At 39.9% G+C, this 27,828-nt stretch overlaps 1 protein-coding gene across 1 annotated transcript in view; it reads left to right on the forward strand.

Moving 5' to 3' along the window:
- TSHR (thyroid stimulating hormone receptor) overlaps nucleotides 1-27,828 on the forward strand; it is a 166,902-nt gene that overhangs the window by 122,228 nt on the left and 16,846 nt on the right. The window contains exons 6-9 of the mRNA XM_043556774.1: nucleotides 786-860; nucleotides 2,272-2,349; nucleotides 5,625-5,693; nucleotides 18,007-18,084. Coding sequence (XP_043412709.1) covers nucleotides 786-860; nucleotides 2,272-2,349; nucleotides 5,625-5,693; nucleotides 18,007-18,084 — 300 coding nt within the window. The remainder of the gene's footprint in view (nucleotides 1-785; nucleotides 861-2,271; nucleotides 2,350-5,624; nucleotides 5,694-18,006; nucleotides 18,085-27,828) is intronic.

The raw sequence follows: 27,828 nt of genomic DNA on the forward strand, positions 1-27,828 counted from the left end.
CTAAGTCTCACCCCATGCCATGCCACACTTGTCAAAAAAAATCTATTTCCACTACCTACATTGTAGTAGCTGCAACAAATATTATATTAACCAAATCTGAGAGGCATCAGGAGCCTGAGAGTTGCTGTATTAGTACTGTTTTATGTACATCTTTTAATCTTGACATTTTTCCCTGATGACACAAACTTTGGAGAGTGAAGACATTATCATTGATTGATCATATTCCTTGTCTAGACATATTTTCTAAATAGTACTGCTGCCATGCTATTCCCAGGTGACTTTCATGGAAAAATCATTCTTGGCAAAATAATGAACACAATATAATGTGGAGTTCTAAAGAGGAAGCCTGGCTTGGAGCTGGGTATTATATTGTCTTTCTACCCCATCCTCCCCCTATTCCACTGCCCTTCCCATAATGTCCTCCAATTAAAACAGGGAAATATCTCACACACACACACACACACACACGCACACACACACACACAGAAACCTGAATTCCTATTTCTAGGAATCCTACTTGGATTCCTTGGAACGAATCCTCATATTCCTCTAAACAGAAGAAAATGTATTAACCCTAGTGGACCGAATTAGATTCTTGTACCTTGAGGGAGCAACATGCCATTCAAGGTTTAGGACTTGCCTACAGTCACTCAGGTATTGAAAGAAAGAGTTAGGATTTGATTCTAGTCTGACTTCAGAACCCATGCTATTACACTATTCTGCTTCCTATGTGTTGATTTTCTTACCTTATTTCTGTTCTTTTCTTCTCTTTTCATGCGCTTTAGTGGCATTTTCAACACTGGACTTGGAGTATTCCCTGACCTGACCAAAGTTTATTCTACTGATGTATTCTTTATACTGTAAGTATACACACATGCAATATTTGGCAGTATTTTGTCACTGACAAGAAGTAGGATGCAGTCATAAGGGTTGGTAAAAACCAAGTGAAGCAATTGTCTCAAGGGGAAGAGAGATCAGCTGTTACAAACGCACTGGTGGGTGAAGCAAGGCAGGGACTGAGAAATGACCACTGGGTTTAGTAATATGGCACTTTGGTGACTCTGACAAGAGCAGTTCCACAGGAGCTCCAGCATGAAGTCTGGTTGGAGTTGGCTCAAGAAAGAGTCAGAAGGAAACAAAAAAAAGAAAGAAAAAGAGTCAGAAGGGAAGAGTTAGAGACAGTGGCCATCAACTCTTTTGAGAAGTTTTACTCTTAAAAAAGAGCGGTAGTTAGACGATATTGGGTCAGGAGAAAAGGCTTCTTTTTGTTGTTGTTTGATGGGACAAATTATGGCATGCGTGTTTGCTGACGCAATTATTGAATGGAAGGGAAATTTGATGATAATGATGATACTTTATTTTCCACATAGTTTTTAATAGCTTTTCAAACACTTTCCCAGGCATTATGTTTACTTCTCTCAACCACCTTATAAGGTATAAATGGAAGTTATAATTTTTTCCATTCTACAAATGAAGAAACTGAGGAATTGAGAATCTAAGTGATTTTGTCTGAGGAGAGTCCCAAGGAGTAGTAACTAGGGGTGTTAAAACTGCTTCCTGTGATTTCTGATTGGTGGCCATGTGCCCTTTTCCAAAACCTGTGACACAGTCAAGTGTCTTACCTACTTGTATAGAAGTAAAAGGACTTATGCAGTTACAGGTTGAGTCTGCGCTACAGGAAAATGTGGAGTGATAGGATCTGAACTCTCAGGATTTTGCTAGAAAAAAATGACCACACTCCTTTGCTGCAGAAGAGCTCAGTTCAAAATGTAGGCAGTCTTCTTGCAACTAGACTGGCACACAAATGTTCTCCGGAAGCATCTGCTGGCAGTGTTTTGCAAGTAGAGGACACTCTGTAATATTCATGAAAAGAAATTCATTGATCTCCTACCAACCCTTCTTACAGGTTCCATACACTTAGAAAACTCTAGTTACTCTGGACAAAGTATTGGTCGCAGATTTACAAGAATACTCTAGATCCACCTGGTCCCCTTGCAAATGAGGATTAAGTCGGGGACCTCAGCCCACACTCAAAGTGCACTTGCTTCCTGCACGTTTGGGGCTGTGACTGCGTGTCCACCTGGGACAGCTCTCAGCACCTCACTGGACCTCTAGCCACTAGCAGCTAAGAAATGTCAATGAAACTTAAAAAGAAACAAGATTAAACTAAATTGTGTCAGGTTATTTATTTGACAGCATAGGTAGAGCAAGAGCCCAGCTCCAGAAGGAAAGCATTTTTTTTACCAAGTGTTTTTTCCCCCTCTTTTGCAGTGAAATCACAGACAACCCTTACATGACGTCCATCCCTGCGAATGCTTTTCAGGGACTGTGCAATGAAACCTTGACACTGTGAGTATTGCCAGTTCTACTTCTACCAAAATGCAATTTTTATTTGGACCACTGTCGTATTTTCATAGCCCATCCAAGAAATATACTATAGGATGTGCTGTATCATCTACTAAAGTAGTTAATTAAGAGGATTGCCTTATGGTATGGTACTCAGTAGACGACAAAATGGTTTAGGTAACAAGACAAGTATTCTCCTCTACAAATGGTCAGCATGATTTATCTGTAGAAGACCATTTAGGTTTTATAAACCACATGGCCTTTGTGGCAACTGAAAAAGGTAGCCATACACAATACATAAACTAGTGAGTCTGTCTGTTCCAATAAAATTTTATTTACAAAAACAAGTACTGGACCAGATTTGACCTGCATACCTTATAATATAACTGTATTCTAGTATCCATATTGTGTAGAGGAATAACCTGGGCTTAGAGCAAATTGAACTCTTCCAAGGTCACTGAGTTCGAAAATGATGCCACTAAGGGCTTCTCATGCTCTCTGTACTCACATTCAACTTGGTCATCACAACTATTATGAGACTCCTATAAAGCCATATTGAATAGAAAACAGTATTGTTCTATATCATTACTTTTCCAGAGTTTGAATGGGTTCTGCTCTTTAGATAAAGGAGAAGTTTATTAGAGAAATTTATAAAATGTTCTAATAAGTCTAATAGAAGTATAAAAGTTAATTCTCCAAACTTGTAGGAAATTCCCCTCTTTCATGAAATTAGCCACAAAATAAAATTGAGGTTGTCCAAAGGATCCCTTGTCTCTAGCTTCAATACCACTGTCCAAGCTCAGGCCTGGTGGTGTTTTTGCCTGGATTGTCACCCAGCTCCCTTTCTCTGGTCACACTACAGTCCAGGGGTTCTTTATCATATATAAATTTGTTTGGATTATTCCCCAGCACAATTGATCCAAGCCTCCCCTGCCATTCTTGTAAGGGGCTGCTTCCAAGCCATTCTAAGTCTATCAATCTAGGCCTTCTGAAGCTATCTCAACCTCTGGGACTCTATCCACAGTGAAACATTTCAGTTCATCCTTCTCGAAACAAGGAGAGAGCTCTCTTGAAAAGAGACTCGTTCTTGGCCACCATTTCATCTGACAACACAGCAAAGACCTGGAGTCTTAGCCTGCTCAGTCCCAAACCCCAAGGCCATTTGTCTCCTCTGTAAAGGTTTCCATTGTACCACTTACCACTCATTGTATGTAAACTACTTTCTCAATTTCTTTACAGAAGGTTACCTTCAGCTTTTGGCATTTTTTTTTCCTAAGGACCTCATATCCCAAGCAGCCCTCTCAAGTAAAAGCTGCTGGTTGTCCCACTGAGCACAGGCCCCAGTAGGTGTTTAACAAACATCCAAATAAGGGAATCTCATGCTTCCTGCAATCTAGTGGTGGGGATGGCATGAGTTGCCCACTATCTTTTCGGATGATTATTTTTACATTCCTGAAAAAGAATGTTCTTGCTTCTTTGAAGCTCATGCTCAAAAAAGTATGAAAGGGTATGAGTCCAACAGCAGAATTTATATGCATATTCCTGTTAGGATAGAGTTTCAGAGTTTGCAATCCTTTTTTTTTTTTCTTTTTCACTATTTTTTCTTCCTTCACTTTTTTCCCTTTTTAAGGCCTGTTTGTCCAGTAAGAGTTTTATTTAATCTCTGAAATGTAATTCCAACAAAGAATATTTTCATTGTCTAGGAATCTCAGTAAAGTTTGGGAGAACAGAAATCTCAAACTCACGATTCTCACATATAATATAAAAGAACTCTAGTTCAGAAAAAATTGTCAGAGCTTTCTTCACCCTCTGTGCCTAGCACCTCTGTGCATTGCAATCCTCACCCAGGACACATTAGTAGCTGGAATTAAACTCATTGTATGATTATTTAAAACTAATCAAAAATAAAAACAAAGATTAGTCTCAGTTCTCCACAACTACATAGGATAAATGCCAGTTTTCAGGGTATCTCTTTTAACACGGTCATGTCCTAAGTGTCTCTCACCAATAAACATATAGCTATTTGATCCTCCCAGCAACGTTTTGGTTAGGTATTAATATCATATTTCTTACAGATAAGAAAGCTGAGGACAATAGAGGTTGAGAAATTCTCAGGATCACATATGATGAAGTGACAGAGCCAGATAAAATTCCAAGTGAAGAGTCTCTTGCATGCTTCATAGCGTGTCACCAGAGTTAACAGGTGGCGGGTACAAAGGTTTTCAGAATTCCCCTACAACTGTCACTAGTTGTACTTGACTGTGGTCATGGCTGCCTTCTCTTTCTGGATGCCAATAGCCCCCATGCATCCCCCTGGAGACCAGAGCTCCCATGGCTACGGCTCCTTTTCCTTTGGGTACTTAGGAAGAATCACTTCCTGAGGACAGAAATCCTGACTCCCCGCAGCTCCGCCTCAATGTGGCCTTGGCAAGTCACCCCCACCTCTCAGTAACTTGAGTAGTACATAGAGGAGATGACACTTCAGTCCAGTCCCAGGGATCACCGCACAAAGTAGCTAGTCACGGAAACATAGCAACCACTTAAAACATCCAAATTTCCACAAAAGAGAATGCTCTACCAGTTTTCTTAGATTTGTCTTTGAAGTTCGATTTGATTCAGCCCGCAACCATTAAGCATTTAATCTATGATAAGCCCTGAGGACAAAAATGTGGATGAAACACAAATGTGAAGTGGCATTTTAAATAGGAAAATATAAAGCTTATGCATTCAGATGAATAGTATCTTTTAAAATTGACCTCTTAAGAAACTGAAGTTATTCCTCCATTACTGACATTGAATTAACTGTTACCTGAAACTCTTCTTTTTTGAGTATAGGTAAAACATTTAAAAATCAGTCTTTTTTTCCCCTCTCCCATGGTTGATGGGGGGTGGGTGATGGGCGTTGAGGAGGGCACCTGTTGGGATGAGCACTGGGTGTTGTATGGAAGCCAATTTGACAATAAATTTCATATTTAAAAAAATAAAAAATAATAAAAATGAAAAAAATAAAAAAATAAAACAAAATAAATCCTTAATCATGGCAAATCTTTGCTCTTCCAACTAATTCCACTTCTGAGAAACAGTTTGAAGTTACCGGGAGATGTGTGGAAAATGGGGATTCACCCTGGGAGATATTACTCTATGTTCCAAGCAAGACATACTGTAAAGTTTTCTTGTGGGACCTGAGAACCTTCATTCACATTTCTGATACCACAGAACTGAAGCCCAACCCTCACCTCTTATGGGTCACTGATTTCTCCTCTCTCTGTTGATTGTAGGAAACTATACAACAATGGCTTTACTTCAATCCAAGGACATGCTTTCAATGGCACAAAGCTGGATGCTGTGTAAGTCAAGGGTAATCATGGAAACCACTGTTTTCCTTCACATTCCCACACCCATTCAATGGGGGATCATCCCATGGGTCATAATTCTGTTAGAGATAGGTTCTACCAGAGCATTCCTGAAACCCAGAGTTAGCATGACCAAAACGTGGAGATGATGTTAAATAACTTAGCAAGAGGCAGCTTTAGTATATACTTACAATGACTCCAATTCTAAATCCCGAAGTTTTATCCTTGATAAAATGGAGAACCATGGTCTCATCTTCAGTTTCCTTGAGAGCTTGTTTGGAGGTTCTAGCAGGATTGTGCAGCTACTTATAAACCCTTGACTGAAGAACAGTGCTTCTCTACAGGAGCAGGTTGTCCTCTTCGACCAAGTGCACAGCTTCAGGAGGGATGCACATGGAGTGGTGAGAGAGGAGGGGGCACACCTGCCTAGCCAGCCAGATCAATGGACTCAACCCTGGTGATCAATGGGGTGACAGATGTCACAGCCAGATTGCCCTCACATCTCAGTTTTCTTGTAGGGGTGTGTGTGTGTGTGTGTGTGTGTGTGTGTGTGTGTGTAAACATTCATCTATATGTACATGAAGTAAAAGGTGTCTTTAATTGAGTCCAAAGCTGTTCAGAAAGTAAGGTTTATCTTTTTTGTGTTTTCTAGCACTTTTCCAAAAGGTTTAGTTTATATTTGATTCACTCAAAAATAGCTGAAAAGACATATCCAACTTTTGCCTGCCCCCAAAATAAATAATGCCTAGAACAGGATGTTGACCAAAAGATAGCCATCGAACTGGGGTTCTGTCTTTGTTGTACTTTTCTGTCAGATCTTTAGGGCCCCCAGTATCGACACCAGAATATATGTTGTATCTAAGAGCTTGTGGACTGGCTCAGCCCTACTAATTTGTGTTTTAACCTAATATCTAATAAATGATAAAATAGCTTTAGTAGAGTCTCCTTCCCACGGTGTCGTGGACGAATTAATTTGTAGGGCCTTCCTAATACCAAACCACTAGATCATACATTTAAAAAGATTATATTTTATGTCATAGCTCCAAGAGAGGGAAAAGAAACCAGGAGCTGAAGCCAAAGTGGTGGGTGCTTACAGAAGGTGGACATTCCTAGGGATGGCTGCCAACATCAGTGGTGCCAAGATACTAGGCTTTAGTGCAGTGAGAAGGCAGGGTAGTGAGGTAAATCAGAGACTTCTAGATTAAGCCAGAGAACCTGGACCAGAGCTAGAGTGGTACCACCCTAGGAGTACCTTCTGATTCCAGCAGAAATAAATGCAAACCTCGACAGAAGGAAAAAACCAGTGCAGGCCCCCTAGATTTTTTAAAGATCAAGATCAATCAGATATGTATGAGCTCACAGTCAAAAATCACATATAGGAGGGAGCGCCTGCGTGGCTCAGTCAAACGTTTGACTCTTGAGATCAGCTCACATCATGATCTCATGGTTGTGAGATCGAGCCCTGTGCAGGGCTCTGTGTGGAAAGCGTGGAGCCTGCTTGGGATTTTCCCTCTGTCTCTCTCTCTCTCTCTCTCTCTCTCTGCCTTTCCCCTGCTTTCACGACTCTCTCCCTCTCTCTCAAAATAAATAAATAAACATTTTTTTTTAAATCACACATAGAAGAAAGAAAACCCCCCATGGTAAGAGTCAGCTGGAACAACAAACAACAGATTTTTGTTTGTTTAATAACATATCACTGAGTATTTTTTCAACAATTATATTTTCTTCAATTCTAGAACTTCTATCTACTTTTTTAAAAAGTTTGCCTGCTTATTTAAAAAAAATTTTTTTAATGTTTATTTATTTTTGAGAGTGGAGAGACACAGTGTGAGAGGGGGAGGGTCAGAGAGAGAGAGAGGGAGACACAGAATCTGAAGCAGGCTCCAGGCTTTGAGCTGTCAGCACAGAGCCCAACACGGGACTTGAACTCACGGACCGTGAGATCATGACCTGAGCTGAAGATGGACAACCAACCGACTGAGTCACCCAGGTGCCCCTGCCTGCATAAGTCTTACTGCTTACTCATTTTTGTGATTCCATCTTTTTTTCCCTTTAAACATTTCATATGTAGTTATTTTATATTCAGGGAGTGATTGTCGCAAAACCTGAAGGCCTATGGTTCTAGATCTGTTCCTATACAGTGCTTCTCAAACTTTACTGAACATGTAAACCATCTGGGGGATCTTGTTAAAATGCAGAATCTGATTAAGTAGATCTGGGGTGGCCCCAGGACTCTGCATGTCTAACAAGCTCCCAGGTCATGATGCTGCTGCTGATGCATGGACCACACTCAAGCAGGGGAAGGTGGATGACCTACAGAATCATGTGCAGGGGCCCTGGATGCAAACAAGCAGACAAATAACACACATGCAGATTAAGTGGTCTTGTTCTGACTTAGGAGTTAAGTGGTTAATTCTGGTAGGATTCCATCTTTAAAGAATAAATTCTAATAGGTTTTGAAGTCATTAAACCCCAGCATGGCCTTATGAGTTCCATTTGAAGTGGGGGTTCACTCTTTGCCAGGCTTTTGGTTTTCTCATGATCTTTATCAGATAGAGATTAGAGGGGCACCTGGGTGGCTCATTTGGTTAAGCGTCAGACTCTTGATTTCAGCTAAGGTCATGATTTCACTGTTCATGAAATCAAGCCCCACGTCAGGCTCTGTACTGACAGTGTGGAGCCTGCTTGGGATTCTCTCTCTCTCCCTCTATCTCTCTTCCCACCCACCCCCCACTTGTGCCCTCTCTCTCTCTCTCTTTCTCTCTCTCTCTGTCTCTGTTGCAAATAAGTAAACTTAAAAAATAGAGATTAGAGTACTTTTCTCTAAACTGTCTCATTAAGGTTTTAGTCATTTTAAAAATACACAAATATAAAAGAAGACTGAAAAGACTCAATAGAGTAACATGAAAACTTATACATCAATTTTATTTACAGTACTGGAAAGACCCTACTTCTGTCTTAACTTTATCATACAAATCTTACATAATCCTTCATTTATTTTTCAACGTATTTTTAACACCTACAATGAGCCAGGTACTGTGCTATTCACAGGTGACACAAAGATGGAGAAGAGAAATGTGCTCCCTGCCTACACTGAGCATGCGTTCTTAGTGGCATCAACTTGAGGGCAGCAATACTAAGGGTCAAAGTACAGTAGGGAGAAATGAGCCATATCTAAAATATCCATTTCAGATTGAAAATAACTAAACACTGGGGTGCCCAGGTGGCTCAGTCAGTTAAGCATCCAACGTCAGCTCAGGTCATGATCTCTTTGTGAATTTGAGCCCCACATCGAGCTCACTGCTGTCAGCACAGACCCTGATTTGGATCCTCTGTCCCCTTTCCTCTCTGCCCCTCCCTCCCTCCCTCTCTCTCTCAAAAATAAACATTAAAAAAAAGAAAATAACTAAACACTAAATATTCAATAACATTGGCCTCCTTACTTGGAGGTATAAGCATGATTTTCCCTAGATTTATCAAGTTTTTTTTTAATTATTAGCATTCAACTTCAATATTATATGAATCTAAGCAAATATTTTCCTCCTTGATTCAACTATTCCTAGAAAGCTGTGGCCTTAAGGGAAATAATTTTCCCAATTCAAATTTTCTATGAATAAAGAAGAGAATTGGGACTTAAAATAATTAAGACAATTTGAGATGCCTAAGGTATAAAGATATCAGAAGACTGTCACACAACCATGCTAGACAGCAGGTGCATTAAGATGTTAGCATTAAGGCAACAGAGAGCCACATTAGTAAGGGCAGGGGTGGGGACAGTGAAGAAACGTTCAACTAGGGAGACCAAAGGTGGTCGTAAGGCTCCTGAATTCAGTGTGTCTGGCTGGCTCTTTTCTGAACCAAAACCGCTTTTTCAGAATGCTAGATGAGATTTAAAAAAACCCAGAACCCAACCTCAGGTATAGAAAATTTTATTTGTCACAAGCAAAAGATTTTAAAGCCCATAATTAGGAGTTGTGCTTTAAATTATCTGTTCCTTTATCCTGCTATATGTAGTCATTGACAGGTATCACTCTCAATCACTCTCATTTTTAAAAAAAAAATTTTTAGTGTTTATTTATATCTAAGAGAAAGACAGAGACAGAGCACAAGCAGGTGAGGGGCAGAGAGAGAGGGAGATACAGAATCCAAAGCAGGCTCTAGGCTCCAAGTTGTCAGCACAGAGCCCAACGCAGGGCTTGAACCCACGAACTGTGAGATCATGACTTAAGCCGAAGTCAGACGCTCAACCAACTGAGCCACTCAGGCACCCCTCAGCTATCATTTTTTAAGCACAGAGATGTGGGGTGTAAAATTCAGCCTTTAGGGCTACACAGCATAGTTCTTAATACTGGCCAAAAACTGAAATCACCTGAAGAGATTTGGAAGCGCAGATGCCTAGGTTTTACCACACATTCTGGTGTAATTGGTTTGGGTGTAGCCAGGGCATGGCCATTAAAAAATCTCCCTATGTGAGTCCGGTGTAAAGCAAGAATCAAGAACCGTGGCTGCAGAGTATGTTATTATCAGTCTTTTTGTCCAACAGTCACAGTTGCGTATGAAGAGAATGAAGCCCAAAGTGAACAAACACGTGATTTTTTTTTTTAACATGGCTTTTTAAATTTGGTAAAGCTAGCTGGTGGAGCCAAACCAAAGCCAGGACCTGGATCCCCTTGTTCAAGACTCTTTTTCCTGTGCCCTCCTGGGATTCATATTTGCTGACCTAGCAGCCACGACCAAGGCTTGGACAGGCAACTCCTCTGGCTACTGTGGTTTGTTACTTAGCCCAGGAAAATGGGCTAAGAACACTTTTTAGCTCAGTCTATTACAGGCACAAAATACAGAAGCTAAAATATCTTGCAGCTAAGAAGAGTGCACTTGGGAGAGAAAAGAGGCCACTCAAGACTCAAGAAATAATCTGTAGAAGTTTCAGAAAAGAGTCACCCCAAGCAATGGTGTCATTCCTCAGTGAGAACCTGGCTTTACCAATGCAGCAAGGTCACCAATTCAGCGAACTTCCAAATGAGGTCTGAGTGGGAGACACCCTGATGAAAAAAGGCTGGCTGATAAAATGTTATTAAATTCAAAGGACTGGGATTGAAGTTAGGCCATGTATGTTGACCATTTTGCTTCAATACATCTCATGTTTACTCATAAATGGCCTTTTGGTCACGTTGGAGAACTCCACAAAGACTTAAAGAGATTTCCAAAGTGAATCTTCTGTAATCTGGAGACTGCTGTGCTACGTGACTCTCAGCGTAAGTGTAGCAGCATATTATTTTATAGCTTCGGTCATCAAATCAGCTGCAGAATATCACAGGAATTTAGAGACATTTTCTATTGAAAAGATGGAAACACTAACAAGGGAGCAATAATTTCTATCCCAGATTCTCCCCAGCTCTTGTGTCATTTTCCAAACTACGTTCCTTGAATTTTTTTTCCATGGTAAATTAATGGATGTTACTTTTATTTTATTTTTTTATTGTTTTTATTTTAGAGAGAGAGCATGCAACTGGGGGAGAGGGGCAGAGGGAGAGAGAGAGAAAATCTTAAGCAGCCTCCATGCTCAATTTGAAGCCCAATGCAGGGCTTAATCCCACAACCCTGTGATCATGACCTGGGCTGAAATCAAGAGTCAGTCACTCAACCGACTGAGCCACCCAGGCACCCCATAGATGTTGCTTTTAAAAAGCTATTCATACCCTTATAAATTTCAACAAAGTGTAATGGCGGACTTCTTGGGTCTTTTACTAGGACAAGCTGAATTATTGGTATCCAAGAGAGGAAGGCAGTATGCAGAGCTTCCCAGGGAGCTCTTGGTTCCAGAAGCCTCTATCTGGATTGGTGTTCCACAGAACACTTTTGGGGAAATGCTACTCAAGAAGAATCTTTTGATATGTAACTTTGTTGAGTGGCAGATAAATTTAACAAGGTCTATTTTAGAGGCAGTCTATGGAGAATCTAAGAGCCAGTAGAGTTTCAGATCATCTGATGATCTTCTGAAGTTAAACCTATGAAGAGGCTATGTAAGAAGACTCTCTCTACCTTCTCACCATCTTTCTCCTCTGACCATGTCCTGGGTTCTACAAGAGGCCTGGCTAATGGCAGAGAATTATAAAGTTGAGGGAAATGGATTTCATTTCACGGTTCCCTGAATTATAGTCTTTTGTACTCACTGTAACTATGCCTTTAAACATAGGACAGAAATCAGTGCACCATTTTCACCATACTTTCTTGACATTTTTATGTGAAATGTTAAAGGTTTTTGGGAGGATTTAACTAACGTGGGAAATATTTAAATGAGAATCGTTTGTTTATTGACTTTTAGAAATCTAGATCAGAGATCAGCAAACATTTTTGGAAAGGGCCAGATGAATATTTCGGGCTTTGTGGGCCATATGATCTCAGTCGCAGCTACTCAACTCTGCCATTATAGTGTAACAGCAGCCACATACAGTACATTAAAAAAAAAATGAGCCTGTGTTCCAATAAAACTTTATTTACAAAAACAGGTGGCAGGCAAGATTTGACCAGATGGTCGTAGTCTGTGGACCTCTGCTCTAGATGAGGGTACTCAGTGAGGATGACTGTGTGATAAAATATATAGTCTTCCAATTCCTGGTAAAGGTCAAAGGCAAGTATGGGATAAAGAGAAGTATCTGGACAAAAATATTTTAGGATTTGAAAGTTCAGATCCAATCATAATAGAAAACAAAGATCTTTCTTTCCAATTAGTATTTTGAATCCAAATTTGAAATTCCGTTATAAAACAATGTTCTATCTATTCATCATTCTACCCGCAGTTTCTGATTCCTGGCTCATGGAAACTTATTTTTTTTTTTCAGAGTTAAGCACTTCAGTGAAAGGTATCATATAAATACAAGGTAAAATCAAGATGATGATGGGGCTAAGGCGGTTTGGGAACTATAGGAAGATAAGAGTTGAGCTGCAGATGGAGAAAACAGAGGTCAAGTTTCCATAGTAATAATGAAATAGTATTCACTTTGTGATTTTAACATAGGGCTGTTGCTTCTGGTCTCAATGCTAACTGTGGTTTTAAACTAATGTGAACACATCAATATCCTACTATTATTCTATTTGTGTACAAACATTACACTTAGCATGTTAGCAAATTGCTAAATTCTCCAGAAGTATGTTTGTGTATCTTTAGGTTCTAATTTAAACAATGTGTCATCGTCTGAAAGAACAATGATTCCCCATCATCTGCCTTGTGTCAATTTACTGAAATTAGCAGATTTAACTTCATTTAGACCTTTTTTTAGTGGAACCAAAGAATGCAACTGCAGCCAAGTTGGACAAATTTCACATTAAGAACAAGCACAGATGCTTCAGCTGTAGTTGGGTAAAAGTTCTGAAAATCATGGCAGATGTGTAAAAGCACTTGGTCCTGTGATTTCATATGGAACCAAGCACACTGTCATCACTCAGATGTGAAATTAATGATAATACAAGCATCCCTTGCTCAGCAGAAGTTGAACTGCTCCCAGTTGTAAATTAAGCCACACATTCATTCTTTGGAACCTCTTTTCCATCCTCTCTTTCACACAATCTGGCATAGGGATATGTTACTTAATGTCTGATTCTCAGTGTTGTATTTTCTATTGTCAAACTCAAGTAACTAGCTACTATCTAACAGTAAACATTTGGGCAAGAAAAAAAAATACCATGTTGATCTGCTAAGAACATACTGAACAGCTAGTCATTATGAACAGAGAAGTCAACACAATTCATGTGCTAATGAGCCTCACACATTAGTTGATTAGACACAAAACACCACAGTTTGGAGCACTGGGACAAGATGACAATAGAGAAGATTATGGGATTAAGCAGGCTATTATTTCCCACGGAGTATTTGAATGGCTTGTAAGATATGCTCTAAGGCTGGCTTTTACCTCTGTCTATTGAAACCTTGAGCATTTTCTCACCTGTTACTGTTTATAGACAGATCTGATGTCTGCTACCAAAAGGATTTCCATGGAGCAATGAGGGCTGGGCAGGGGTTCCCTTTAATTTTTCCAAATAACCAACGCATAGATGGAGAAACATGGTTCCTTACAGAAGTATTCCCATGAGTCTCACAACATAAACAGGTGCCAGCCCAAATTTCCCCTAAAGGGACTATGGAAATGCAGGCTGAAATTCCATCTTGGAGCTGAAATATATCCAAAATGCCCCACAGAGCAAGCTCCACAGCAACCACAACTTTCCTTGCCACAATGTCAACCTCCTCCCTCTGACATAGGTCACTTCCTCACCTAAACATAATATATAGGGCACCTCTAGCTAGGAGTTACCCAGCAACTGGACATTCATTTATTCATCCATCAAGTTTTTACTGAATGGATGTTACGTGCCAAGGATAAGTCCAATCAACAAGGATGTGAGCTATAATATTGTATCTTCCATGCTAAGTTCATCAATTGGATATTCTTCCCCAACTCATTCCTGACCATCCCATTTTTCTGACTACATTGTTCCTTAACTGTGAGATACACATCATAAGCAGTGTAAAGCATTGAACACACCTGTAGCAGTGTCTGTATCATTTCTAAAGGAAATGTTAGTTCTTTTCCCATAAGCCCTTCATAGTATTTGTATTTAGAAATCCTGGATTTCAAGAAGTCTTTCCTTTCAGCTCTGACTCAAAGACTTTATACTGTCTATTAAGCTCATTTATGTCAACCATATCCTTGCAAAAGGATATCCTTGCAAAAATGATCACATACCCCATTGTCTGGACTAGCTTACTCATGTAGCCTACCAAGGTTTGTGATTGATTTATCCAAGGTTGTTTATAGAATGTGGATTCTAGGAGAATCAGCCTAAATCATGGTGAAGGCATCAGTCTAACCAGACTGACATTCTCAGGTAACATTATGTGATAAATGAGGATGATAAAAACAAAACAAAACAAAACAAAACAAAAAAAACACTTTCCTCTTGGATATTAAGGGTTTTAAAAATCTATGTCCCCATCCCATCCTCTTAGCTTCAAATGGAAAGTGGGATCAGCAATCTGAACCCAAGGTAAAAAGCTTCACGGAATTATCACAATCTGTGATAATAAGGAAGCCCCTCGAAACACCTACACATGGACTAATATTTTCATTCTTTAAATCTTTATTTATTTTTGAGGGAGAGACAGAGTGTGAATAGGGGAGGAGCAGAGAGAGAGAGGGAGATACAGAATCTGAAACAGGCTCCAGGCTCTGAGCTGTCAACACAGAACCCGACACAGGGCTCAAACCCATGAGCAGTGAGATCATGACCTGAGCCAAAGTCAGACGCTTACCGGCTAAGCCACCCAGGCGCCCCTAATAGTTTCATTTTTGAGCAAGCACCTAATTAACTCTAAGAGATAAAGTGCCCAACAACCCTGCTGGTTTTAGAGAACACAACCTCCCCCAAGACTCAGTTCATCTCCGTTCAAGCTGGCTGCACCCTCTCTCCATCCTTTCTCTCCTCCTGGACTCTGGCTGGCTTTCCCAGTTTGAAATCTTCTGCGGCGTTTCTGGTAAACTGCAATGCTTATCAACCAGTCTCCTTATCCTTGGGGGCGTATTGAATATCAGATGAAAACACTACAGAATTGGACAAGCAATTATTTAGTTTTACAATAATTTCTAATTATTAGAGCAAGCCGATTTTCACTTGTAGCAGTCTGCAATGAAGAGGAAAAACTGAGATGAGCTCACCGATCCTCACATGAGTCTGGGAACAGAATGTGATCTGCAAGTTGCAGGGTCCAAAGAATACAAAAAGAGATGCCAGCCAGTGCAGCACTCCACTTAGTTGTCTTTTTACAAAATCATGCTGTTCAGGGTCTTCTCTCCGATTGTTTCTCCAAGATGGTTCTTGCCTGCTCTAGCTATCACTGACCAAAGGAATTCCATGGACATGGAGGGTTGAGGGACAGTCATACAGTGACCACATGAAGCCTGTTATTGACAGCCTTACATGACAGCCATTAAACCAGAAGGCACACGTGACTGCTGCCACATCTTAATTGGGTCTTTGTGTGTGTGTGTGTGTGTGTGTGTGTGTGTTTATGTATGAGATTAATTGAACCCCTCCATTTCAGACTTAACAATGTCCTAGAAGCTTAGGATTTTCTCAGTCACTGCCTGAAAAGCCATGTCCTGCCCATACCCTGTGGCATTTGTAAACCAGCTGTCTGTCACTGCCATCAAGAAAGTCACGTGGCCACCACACCATATGCTGAGTCTTCTTTCATTCTGGATTATTTTTTCCTTAAAGCAATCTCATGTGTCACTAAAAGTTGAACTTCACCCACCTCACTGCTTTTGAAGAGAGCTACATTGATTTTTTTTAATTTTTTAATGTTTATTATTTTGAGAGAGAGAAAGAGAGACAGAGTCTGAGTTGGGGAGGGGCAGAGAGAGAGGGAGACACAGAATGAAGCAGGCTCCAGGCTCCAGCTGGTCAGCACAGAGCCTGACAAGGGGCTCAAATCCATGAATTGTGAGATCGCAACCTGAGCCAAAGTTGTATGCTTAACCAACTGAGCCACACAGGCACCCCGATTTTGTTTTTATTCACTCATTTACACATTCATTGTCTGTAATCTTATCTATATAACCTGCCCCACCCCAACAAACACGATTGTCAGAGATAATACGTGCCACCTAATTGTTTTTTAATTTCAGATAAACTACAACTTTTTAGTATAGGAATGTTTCAAAAGTTACATGGGGAATACTTATGCTAAAAGTTATTCATTGTTTATCTGGGCATCTTGTATTTTTACTTGCTAAACCAGGCAACCCTGCCCCAAAGAAATTCACCACCTTCACCATGGTCATTCCCTTCCTGATTTAAAATATTTTTAATGTTTATTTTTTGAGAGAGATACAGAAAGAGAGAAACGGTGTGCAAGCAGGAGAGTGGCAGAGAGAGAGGGAGACACAGAATCCGAAGCAGGCTCCAGGCTCTGAGCTGTCAGCACAGAGCCTGACACAGGGCTGGAACTCATGAACTGTGATATCATGACCTGAGCCAAAGTCAGATGCTCAACTGACTGAGCCACCCAGGGACCCCTCCCTTCCCGATTTAAGCCCAGGTTTCAGAAGCAAATGGGAATATTGACCAATACTGACAAAATTTAAATCAGTTGGTACTGAAGTGGATTGAAAACTACAGTCACCACTGATCAGGTACAGGCATACCTCATTTTACCACGCTTCCCTTTATTGTGAGTCACAGATATTGCATTTTACAAATTGAAGGTTCGAATCAACCCTGCATCAAGCAAACTCTACTGGTGCCATTTTTCAACAGCATTTGCTCATTTTGTGTCTGTCACATTTTGGTAATTATCACAATATTTCAAACTTGTTTATTATTATTATATTTAAATTGCTGCGATCTCATGATAAACTTTGAATGGATGAGGAGTTGCTCCTTATGGATGAGGAAAGAAAGTGGTTTCTTGAGTTGGAATCCACACCTGGAGAAGATGCTGTGAAGATTGTTCAAATGATAACTCAAGGATTTAGATTATGACATAAATTTAGTTGAGGCAGGGTTTGAGAAGATTGACCCCAACTTTGAAAGACGTTCTGTGGGTAAAATGCTATCACACAGCATCACATGCTACAGAGAAATAATTCTTGAAGAGAAGAGTCAATCAATGCAGCAAACTTCACTGTTGTCCTAAGAAATTGCCACATTCACTCTGACCTTCAGCAGCCTCCACCCCGATCAGTCAGCAGCCATCATCATCAAGGCAAGTCCTCCACCAACAAAGAGATTACAACTTGCTTAAATTCAGGTGACCGTTAGCACTTTTTAGCAACAAAGTGTTCAATTAAGATATTTACATTGGGTTTTTAGACATGATGCTATTGTACAATTAAAAGTCTACAATATGGTCTAAACACAACTTTTATATGCAATGGGAAACCAAAAAATTCACTTGACTCACTTTATTGTGGTGGTCTGGAACCAAATCTGCAGCATCTCTGAGGTATGCCTGTAAATAGGGAATGAGACAATTTTTATAAAATCTAGATATGCAAACTGGATCCTGAACATGCTCACTTTCAAAGACTTCTGCCGCAATTAATATGTATAAATCTTGCACCACTAAAACCTAGAATGTTTTGAGTGCTTAAGCCAGAAGAAGGTAAGGTGTTTTCCAAATTCTTAGAAACCAGTTAATAGCTAGGGAAACCATGCTCACATTTTATTTTGGAATTTGCGTCAATTCGCTTAACCTCACCTAATTCATTCTCTCCCTCCCTCTCTCTCTCTCTTTCTCTCTCTCTAGTTACCTGAACAAGAATAAGTACTTGACAGCTATTGACCAAGATGCATTTGGAGGAGTATACAGTGGACCAACCTTGCTGTGAGTAAGACATACAGAAGAATATGTCGGTCTTTATTTTATTTTATTTGGAATAAAGGACAGTCACCAAGAGAAGTAGCTGATGTTTACGGTAGGCCATGTTGTCTTGGCTAAAGACATCCGCAATAGTCTTCCACCAGCTGTATAGGCTACTGCTTGGAAGAAAGTTCTTGTTCTTTGACACTCAGAAGGCTACTCCACCGTACCATCTGGATGCCTCATTAGGAAGCCACCTTGGTTGGACATTCATGGAGGCCCCCAGTGCAAAAAAAAACAGGCATCTCCGAGCAGGTGCTGTTTGCAAAATTCTGAGACACAAGGTCTACAAACAGGTGGCAGGCACTCTGTACAGAGAAAAATGTGTGTGAATGTGCATTGCACAATTCTTGGCATGAAGAAGGAAGAGTATAAATTGACTCCTATCTAGTAAAATTTACAATCACTGGAAAAGATGAGACATAATTATTTTTAAAAACAGCAGTTTAGAATCTCACCATTGAACATCTGGTCCAGTCCTTGCCAAAGCAGAACACAGCACCCCAGGAGAAGGCACAAGGTAATCCATTAGAGGCAAGGATAAATATTAGAGGTTCTATTTATATTTAAGATTTTAAAAATAAGGGGGCACCTGGGTGGGTCAGTTCATTAAGGATCTGACTTTGGCTCAGGTCATGATCTCACAGTTCATGGGTTTGAGCCCCACGTGAGGCTCTGCGCTGACAGCTCAGAGCCTGGAGCCTGCTTCAAATTGTGGGTCTCCCTCTCTCTCTGCCCCTCCCCGCTCACACTCTGTCTCTCTCTTTCTTTCTCAAAAATAAACATTAAGAAATGTTTTTAAATAAGGACAAATTAAGTTTTGGTACTATACACACAGATGACTGCAGCCCCTCAGGTGTCAAGTAGGGAATGGACGCATTCCCAGGGAACAGTGGGTGATCCACAGTCTTGAGTACTTAACATCGTCACTCTTTCACTTCTAACAATTATACTTCCTTTTTAGATTGAATGCACCTAGTTAAGTGAATTTATGACCTTATTTTTTTTCTTTTTTAAATTAATGTTTTATTTTTATTTTTGAGAGAGAGAGAAAAAGAGCACGTGAGCAATGAAAGGGCAGGGAGAAGGGGACAGAAGATCTGAAGTGAGCTCTGTGCTGACAACAGAGAGCCCAATTGGGGGCTCAAACTCATGAGTGTGAGGCCATGACCTGAGCTGAAGTTGGACGCTCAATGGGCTGAGCCACCCAGGTGCCCATATGGCCTTATTTTCTTAACACATAGGTGCCATATGAGAGGGCAGAGTGACCCTAAAAATCTACTATACCACATGGGGATTCATTGTTAACTGATGGCAAAGTACTTAAAAGCATTATACATTTTTCTTTCTACAAAAAGTCAAGTGAAAAAAAATGTGCTGGCCTTTTATGTGATTTTTTTTAACCTGGAAGATACTTTTAAAAGATGACTTTATAGGGACTCCAGGGTGGCTCAGTCCATTGAGCCACCTCTTGATTTTGGCTCAAATCATGATCTCACAGTTTGTGGGATCGAGCCCTCTGTTGGGCTCTGATCTGACAGTGAGGAGCCTGCTTTGGATTCTCTCCTTCCGTCTCTTTCTCTCTGCCCTTCCCCCACTTGTTCTCTCTCCCTCTCCCTCTCTCTCTCTCTCTCTCTCAAAATAAAAAAATAAACATTAAAAAAAAGACAACTTTATAACTGCTCCTTCGAGGGGCACCTAGGTGGCTTAGTTGGTTAAGCATCCAACTTTGGCTCAGGTCATGATCTCACAGTTCATGGGTTTGAGCCCTGAGTCGGGCTCTGTGCTGACAGCTTAGAGCCTGGAGCCTGCTTCAGATTTCTGTGTCTCCCTCTTTCTTTGCCCCTCCCCTGCTCATGCTCTGTCTCTTTCTTTCTCTCAAAAAAAATAAAATCATTTTTTCAAAAATTTTAAAGAATTATAACTGCTCCTTCAAGATAAAGGTGATATTTCACTAATGAATGTTGTTTCTCTGAAGAAATTTGTGCTTTGGAAATGGCCTTTAGAAACAGGTATTTAAAAACATTTCCAAGTTATGTAATCTTCCTGATGAGAATGGTGAATATCACTTACGAAAATTATGTTTGTTAAAACCAGAAATTGAATTTTATTCTTTTTAAAAATATTTCAAATCAATAATTACAATGGTCTTAAAATCCACATGTATAAAATATGAAAATTACACATGCATAGGTTAGTGTGCAAAAACAACTGATGGACATCCAAGAATATGAATTTCAATAAAAAACATGTATTTAGTTCCTGAATTGGATTGAGAGTTGAGAATCTTAACTTAGTGAGTACTGCCTTAGTCCATGGCAGGCCCATGCCTGCCTTAGTCCCATGCCTGCCTTAGTCCATGGGGAACCATCTATCTTTGTGAGGTGACTTTTTCACTGACAGCCACTTAAACCTAAACTGAAACAGAAGCAGACCTCTGAATAGCTATATCAGAAAGGGTTAAACAGCAATTTTCAAAATTAGTGAAGTATATTTAATTACAGTGCTTTCACTTTAGTGAAATTTTTTTAAAAGATTACTCATTTATTTTCTTCTTATCCTTTTAAAATGTATGTTTAGTGTGTTTTATAGTGTATATAACATGGTATTACAGTAATATGTGCATGGAGATCATAAATGTACACAGGTTAAAGGCACATACTCAAACAGTTTTTGCATGTGAATATGTGACCTTGGAAGAATTTAAAGACCAATGATGTAGGGGCGCCTGGGTGGCGCAGTCGGTTAAGCATCCGACTTCAGCCAGGTCACGATCTCGCGCTCCGTGAGTTCGAGCCCCGCGTCAGGCTCTGGGCTGATGGCTCAGAGCCTGGAGCCTGTTTCCGATTCTGTGTCTCCCTCTCTCTCTGCCCCTCCCCCGTTCATGCTCTGTCTCTCTCTGTCCCAAAAATAAATAAACGTTGAAAAAAAAATTTTTTTTTTAAATAAAGACCAATGATGTAGACTACGACCACTCAAATCGGGGCCACTACAAGGTGAATGGCTAGCCCCAGAATGTACATCAAAATACAGCTTCCTTTATGGAGAAAATCTTCCCATAAAAGCAAAGTTGCCCCAGCTGAACAGTGTGCTTCATGAAGTCATTGGCTTGCCTTACAGTACAAGCTTCTTACATTTGTCAAGGACTCATAAGAAACAGTTGGCCAGTGGGCACCAAGCTTTGAGTAGCACTAGTCTAGATGACAAGAGCCTCCAAATCTCCCTTTGCCTTCTATCTCGGTCCCTCTCAATTCCGTCTTCCCCAAGCCTGTGTGTGTTAAAATGCAAATCGGATCTTAACACCAATTCTGGTCTCCTGTACCCCTCAGGATAAAGACCTTGGTGTGGCACGCAAGGCTCCGTGATAATCTTCAGCTTTGTCTCTCACACCACTATACACCCCTGACCAATGATCTGTCTGTATTAGCTCTCCTAATACTCCAACCTACTTACATGGCTATGTTAAACTCTCTTCATTCTGCTTGGAAAACCCTACCACAACCTCATCTGTCTGATTAGCACCTACTACCATTTTATCTTTCAACCAAAAACCTCCTCCTCACTGAAGTCATTCTTGACCCTTATTCTCCTTAGGGAAAGATAACCATTTCTTATTCTGTACTCTAGCCCCTCTATGTATGCATCTCAAGGCACCAGTAATATGTTTCTGTCTATCTCTCCAAGAGCTCCTAGAGGGCGGGGTTATGCCTATCTTGTTTCTACAGTTCTACTTCGTTTTACAATGCCTAAAACATAGTACTAGCTTTAAAAATGTTAGCAAAATTAATACGGTATACAATAAATACTTGAATCACACTTCTGTAAATGCTGTAGCCTTTAAATAGCAGTCACATTTTAAAGATATTTCAGTACTTTGTCCTTAAGGGAGAGTGTCCATTTATACTTCTTTCTAAGTGGTAAATTAATGTATCTATTTGTTTCTGTTGCTTAAAATTTGTTTTGATAGTATTGGCAAGATTTTTTTTTTTTTTTTCAAGACTCTCTGGCCAAGTTAAGAGCAGCTGTGCAACTACTTGACAATGCAATTCCTGCTTCTGGACACAGGCCAGGTTGTGAAAAGTGAGCTAGATTAGGAGCGAGGCCTGGACTTGACTCCTGCTTTCATCACTAACTGTGAGACCCATGTCTCAGTGATCTTATTTGTCAAAGCAGAGTTACTAAAAGTAGTGAAGCTTAAGTAAGAAAATAAACTAAAAGCACTTTGTATATGCTTCACGAATGTTAAGCATTGTGATTACCTTCGCTTCTTCCTGCCTCTTGATACTTCATTATTCTTACCTTTCTAAGCCTTTCTGCTCACTCCTTCCTAATCTTTCTCACTAGAGATCACTGCCCCCAGTATTTCAGTCCCGACCTCTGGCTCTTTCTCTTCTCTGTCTCTCCTTTGGTTAAATCACTTGTTCTCAAATATTATGACAATATGAGAGAAATTTTCTAATTTCAGGTTTTTCAGAACTTAGCTCTGATTTAGTTATCTCACTTGCCTGAAATTTCTACTCCTTCCCTGTCATTCTGACCCATTTGCATCAGTTCGATTAAATTCTTCCTAATCAACCTCTGAAAATGTACAGTAAACATTTATTGATCATAGGCTAAGCTCAGGACTCTTCGTTAGGAGCTTTTGATAGGGGGGGCTTCCTATTTTGACAGGTGGTCAGGGAAAGCCTCTTTGAGAAGGTAACAATTGGGAAAAAATATGAAAGTCATAAAGGAACAAGGCATGTGACTACCAGAAAGAAAAGCATTCTAGACAAAGTGCAAAGACCCCCGGGTAAGAACATTCCTGGCATGTTTGAGGAATAGCAAGGAGGCTGTTGTAGCTCAAGAAGAGTAAACGATAGAAGTTGTGGTCAAAAAGATAATGGGGTGGGGAGAGCAACTTGTGGATGGACTTAAATGTCACTTTAAGGTCTTTTATTTGCTCCTAGATATAGAGGAAGCCATTGGAGTCTTTTGCCATGATCTGACCTTTGTTTCAGTAGGGTCACATTGGCTGTTGTGTTGAGAGTAGGGTGCCAAGTCTGGGAGCTGGGACACCACTTAGGAATGTATAAAAATAATGTAGGCATGAGGTGATAGCAGCTTGTAACAAGGTAGTAGCAGTGAAGGCAATAAGAAACGGTCAGTTCAGACTATATTTTAAAGGTAAAGCCAATATGATGTGCTGATGGAATGTATATAGGGAATGAGAAAAAGAGAAGAATCAAAGACAACTGCAAGGTTTTGGCATGAGCAGCCAAACGAATGGGATCACTACTTCCTGAGAAAGGGAAGACTGTGGGAGGAGTTGGTATAGTGGTGAAGAACAGTCTGAGGTATGTGTGACACATCCAAGTAGACTATGATAGCTACAGATGGGAAAGTAACACGAGAGATCAGGGCTAGAGATGTATTTGAGATGCTTTGGAATGTAGGTGGTAATGGGAGATGTGATTATGGAGGAAATCTCAATAAATGGCTAGAATGGAGACTTCTGATAACCCTCCCCACCAAGAGAGCTCCAAGAGAAAGTTCTGGAAATAAAATAGATTGATACATTATCTGACAGGATTGGCTGTATGAAAACTATTTTGATAGATGTTTTAGAGAACGTTAGAGCATGTGCAAGACTTAGCAAGAAGTCCATCCAAACAAGGTACATAAATAAGAGAGATGTTTCATAAAGATGTTTCGTAAGGAAATAAAGCTACACAAGAAAGGAAATGAAATCAAAATATGCAGAGTTGTAATAACCAAAATACTAAATATAAGCTTAACCAAATATGTCCTAAAACTGTTTCAGGAGATTAGAGAGGGTGTCAGGAGAATTTGTGTGTAGGGTGATAGAAGAGAGCTAAATCCTCATCTTCCCTAGCAGGAAGTCAGTGGGTGAATCAAAAGCCAATAAATCAAAATACATTTACAATTATGGAAAAAAAATACCAGTTAAAAGTTAAAAGTAGTTGTTTTCAGGGCATCAGAAAGCAGACTGCAGGGAGGAATTGCACCAGAGCCTGTATAACTAAGCTTCCAGTGTAGTTTGCTTTTTAAAAATAGGTCCACACATTATTTTAATGAAAATTAGAATTTAATTTAAAAAGAAAACCACAAAGCACATGAAAAGAGGACAATGGATATGGCAGCATTTGAAATGCCAGTAGCAGGAAAGTAAGAAATGAACAAAAGAGTTCAATCTCACCCTTCAAATTTCAGGCAGTTGTCTTAAAGAGCATCTAGTAACTACTCATGATTGGCTTTGTAACATCACCATGTACCTCTTGTCTTGAACATTTGTCAAAATCTTTATCACTGTATTTCCCACAGATCTTCTCCCTATTAACCCGATTTTAAGATCCTAAGGAAATCGACAATGTCTTACGCGTTCTGTAATTTCCCTGCTTCAAAAGACAAGACAGCAAGTATTCAATAAATATTTGATAAGTTGTAACTGAATACCAAATAGCCATGATTTGGGTGTGAGTTGGTGTTAAAGCCAACTTGGAAAACCTTAAACTCCAACTAAAGAGAAGAAAAATGGCTGGTATATATTTCTGCTTCATAAAGATATTTGAGAAAGAACACAGTCATTTCTAACAGTCAACAAAAACAGTAAATTTTGCCCACTTAGTTTACCATCTTTTCTCAAGGTCATTTCTCAAAAAAGAATCTAATTCAAAATAGGTGCAACATCTAAAGTACGGCCTGTTCTCCACCCTTTCCTATTTTTTAAAGCCTTTTAATATAGTTTGGGAGTTCGATAACATTTATTACCTATTGTTTTTCTAATCAAGACATGCAATCTCATTTTCTATTTTTATGCTTTTCATTTTTGATTATCTTGTTTTCTTTTAATCTTATTTTGAAAGAGAAGCTCTCGGTGTTTATAATCCCAAAGGAAAGAATGCACTGAAATGCAATGCCTTCCATAATAACCAGAGTTCTCTAAGGTCTAAATTATGTAACTTACGTTAATAAGCATTTAACCTACCACTGAAAATGATTATAATAGTCCCAGTTACTATTATAAGTATCTCCTAAGAAGAGAACAGCTCTGTAACAATATCCTTGAGTCTGTGTAACATGCCTCAACAAAAATAAACTTTTGTTGCTATTAGCTGATCAAATGAATTATTTAAAGATCTAAAGATCGGGGCGCCTGGGTGGCGCAGTCGGTTGAGCGTCTGACTTCAGCCAGGTCACGATCTTGCGGTCCGTGAGTTCAAGCCCCGCGTCAGGCTCTGGGCTGATGGCTCAGAGCCTGGAGCCTGTTTCTGATTCTGTGTCTCCCTCTCTCTCTGCCCCTCCCCCGTTCATGCTCTGTCTCTCTCTGTCCCAAAAATAAATAAACGTTGAAAAAAAAAGTTTTTTTTTTAATTAAAAAAAAAAATCTAAAGATCAAGGCACTGCCATCTGGGTTTACAGAAGAATAAGCACCTTATGTTCTTATCTTTTACTCAATGATCTTCACAAAACCATACTATTAGATAGCTGAAAAATTGTGGCACAGTTCTTTTGGGCATATCTGAAGCCCACTGGTGTGTTGAATGCATAATTTTCTAGGTATGAGCCTGTACAAATTTATTTTTTTATTGAGATATAATTTCCATACAATAACATGCAGTTTTCAAGTATACAATTTGATAAGTTTGGACAAAATTATGTTATCCTATCTTAGTCAAGACTTCAAACATTTTCATCAACCAGAAAATTCCCTCATGCTCCACCTTCCGTATACAACCACATATCTATGTATTTTTCTAATGTAAAAGTCTAGGAGTAAAATTGTTAGGTCACAGGCCAGATTACATTTAACTTCATAGGAAATAATGCCTCCCAAAAATCCCATTTTCTACTCAAACCAGAGAGGTATGAAAGTTTGATATTTGCTTACTCATTATATTGTCAGTCTTTTTGATTTAGCCATTCTAGTTGCTATGAAGTGGTTTCTCATTATGGTTTACTCTGTTTTCCCTGATTATTAATGATGTTGAGTACCTTTTCATGTACCTCATAACCATTTGTAGATTTTCTTTTGTCAGGTGTCTGTTCAAATATCTTACCTTATTTGATTAGATTGTCTTTTTGTTGTTGAGTTGCAATCCTGAGTACATTTTAGTCCTAAATGAAATCAGCTTTAGTCCTGACCCCCAGGCCATCACCATCCATAGTTGAACCTCTCCTTTTCTCTTTCCTTTCTAAGGAGAAATAGCTAATCTGAAGCAAACTTGTAGGAGTGCCTGGGTGACTCAGTTGGTTAAGCGTCCAACTTTGGCTTAGGTCATGATCTCCCGGTTCATGGGTTCAAGCCCTGCGTCAGCACAGCCCTCTGTGCTGACACATCAGTGCCTGAAGCCTGTTGCGGATTCTGTGTCTCCCTCTCTCTGTGCCCCTCCCCTGCTCATGCTCTGTCTCTCAAAAATAAATACACATTAAAAAAATTTTTTTTAAGAAAATGAAGCAAACTTGTGCAAGGTGTTCATTTACTCACTTATTCTACATTTTCCTGAGCACCTACTGAACTCCATGAATGTTATAAGGATAAGACATAACTTCTGCTTTTAAAGAGGTTACAGCCAAATTTAGGAGAAATGTGAGTAAATAACTGTGAGTTTGATGTCAAAAGAGCCATGACAGATATTTAGAGAATCAAGATCCCATTTCTAGGTAGGGTGACCAGCAAAGGCCTCATTAAAGAAGATGGTATTTGATGGGCTTCAGATAAGGGGTAGAATTGCAACAGACAGAGATGGAGAAAGAACAAAGGCAATTCTACTGAAAAACATAGGATGTGTTCAAAGAATAGTAACAATAACAGCAACAAAACATAATTTGGGTCAAAGGATAGTGTTGGAAAAGTGTATTGTGTTGAAATCATGTTGTGAGGAATATGACCTGACTCAGCAGGTCAAGGATGGCCCACTGAAGAATTACTATGGAAATATTAGTAATAGTTATATAACCCATTACAGTTTGTGGCCCTTTTCAACTCACCCCCATGCCTTCTTCCTTTCACCTTCACCCACCCTTGGCCCTGACACTATTAGTCTTGGATACCTCTGTCCCAACAACTGTGCTGTGACTGCTCATCTATATCTCCTGGCTATTTGGCAGGCACTGGACCTCCAAAGAGAGGGACAAGATCAAATCCAAAGACCTAATCAGCCTGGCACTCCTTGTCTTCCTTTCTGTGTTTGTCAAACAGAGCCTTTGGGGCAGCTCTCTTGGACAGGAAGGGAACCTCCTAGGGGTGGAAAACCAGAGGAGGTTTGTCTGCTAGGCTGCTCTGCTCACTGGAGTGATAAATGAGTTGCAAAGGTAAACATACTCTTACAGTTTCTGGCTCGGGCATCAAGCCATCAAGCCAACAGACCTTTGCCAAGGGATCCAAGTTGTTGGGGAAGCAACCGAAGTGGGTCATCCCTCCTAAGACACACACCTGTGTCTCCAGAGGCAAGGAGATGGCTTGCGACCATTTTGTTCAGTCCTTGAGAGCTACAAGGAAGGTCACAGAAGAATTTGAGGAGAAAGAGTAGATAGAAACCTTTCCATAATTGTGTGCATGCTGGCTTCTTGAAGTAGGATGGCCTACTTCAGTCCTAGGAATCTTCAGACTGGAAGACTCGTGTCAACAATTCACAAGAGTTGGATAACAAAAAAATCCAAATTTATTGATCAGTAGCATCTCTTACTACCATAGCCACTGATATG

This window comes from Prionailurus bengalensis, chromosome B3 (genome assembly GCF_016509475.1).
Source record: "Prionailurus bengalensis isolate Pbe53 chromosome B3, Fcat_Pben_1.1_paternal_pri, whole genome shotgun sequence".
In the NCBI taxonomy this organism is placed as follows: domain Eukaryota; kingdom Metazoa; phylum Chordata; class Mammalia; order Carnivora; family Felidae; genus Prionailurus; species Prionailurus bengalensis.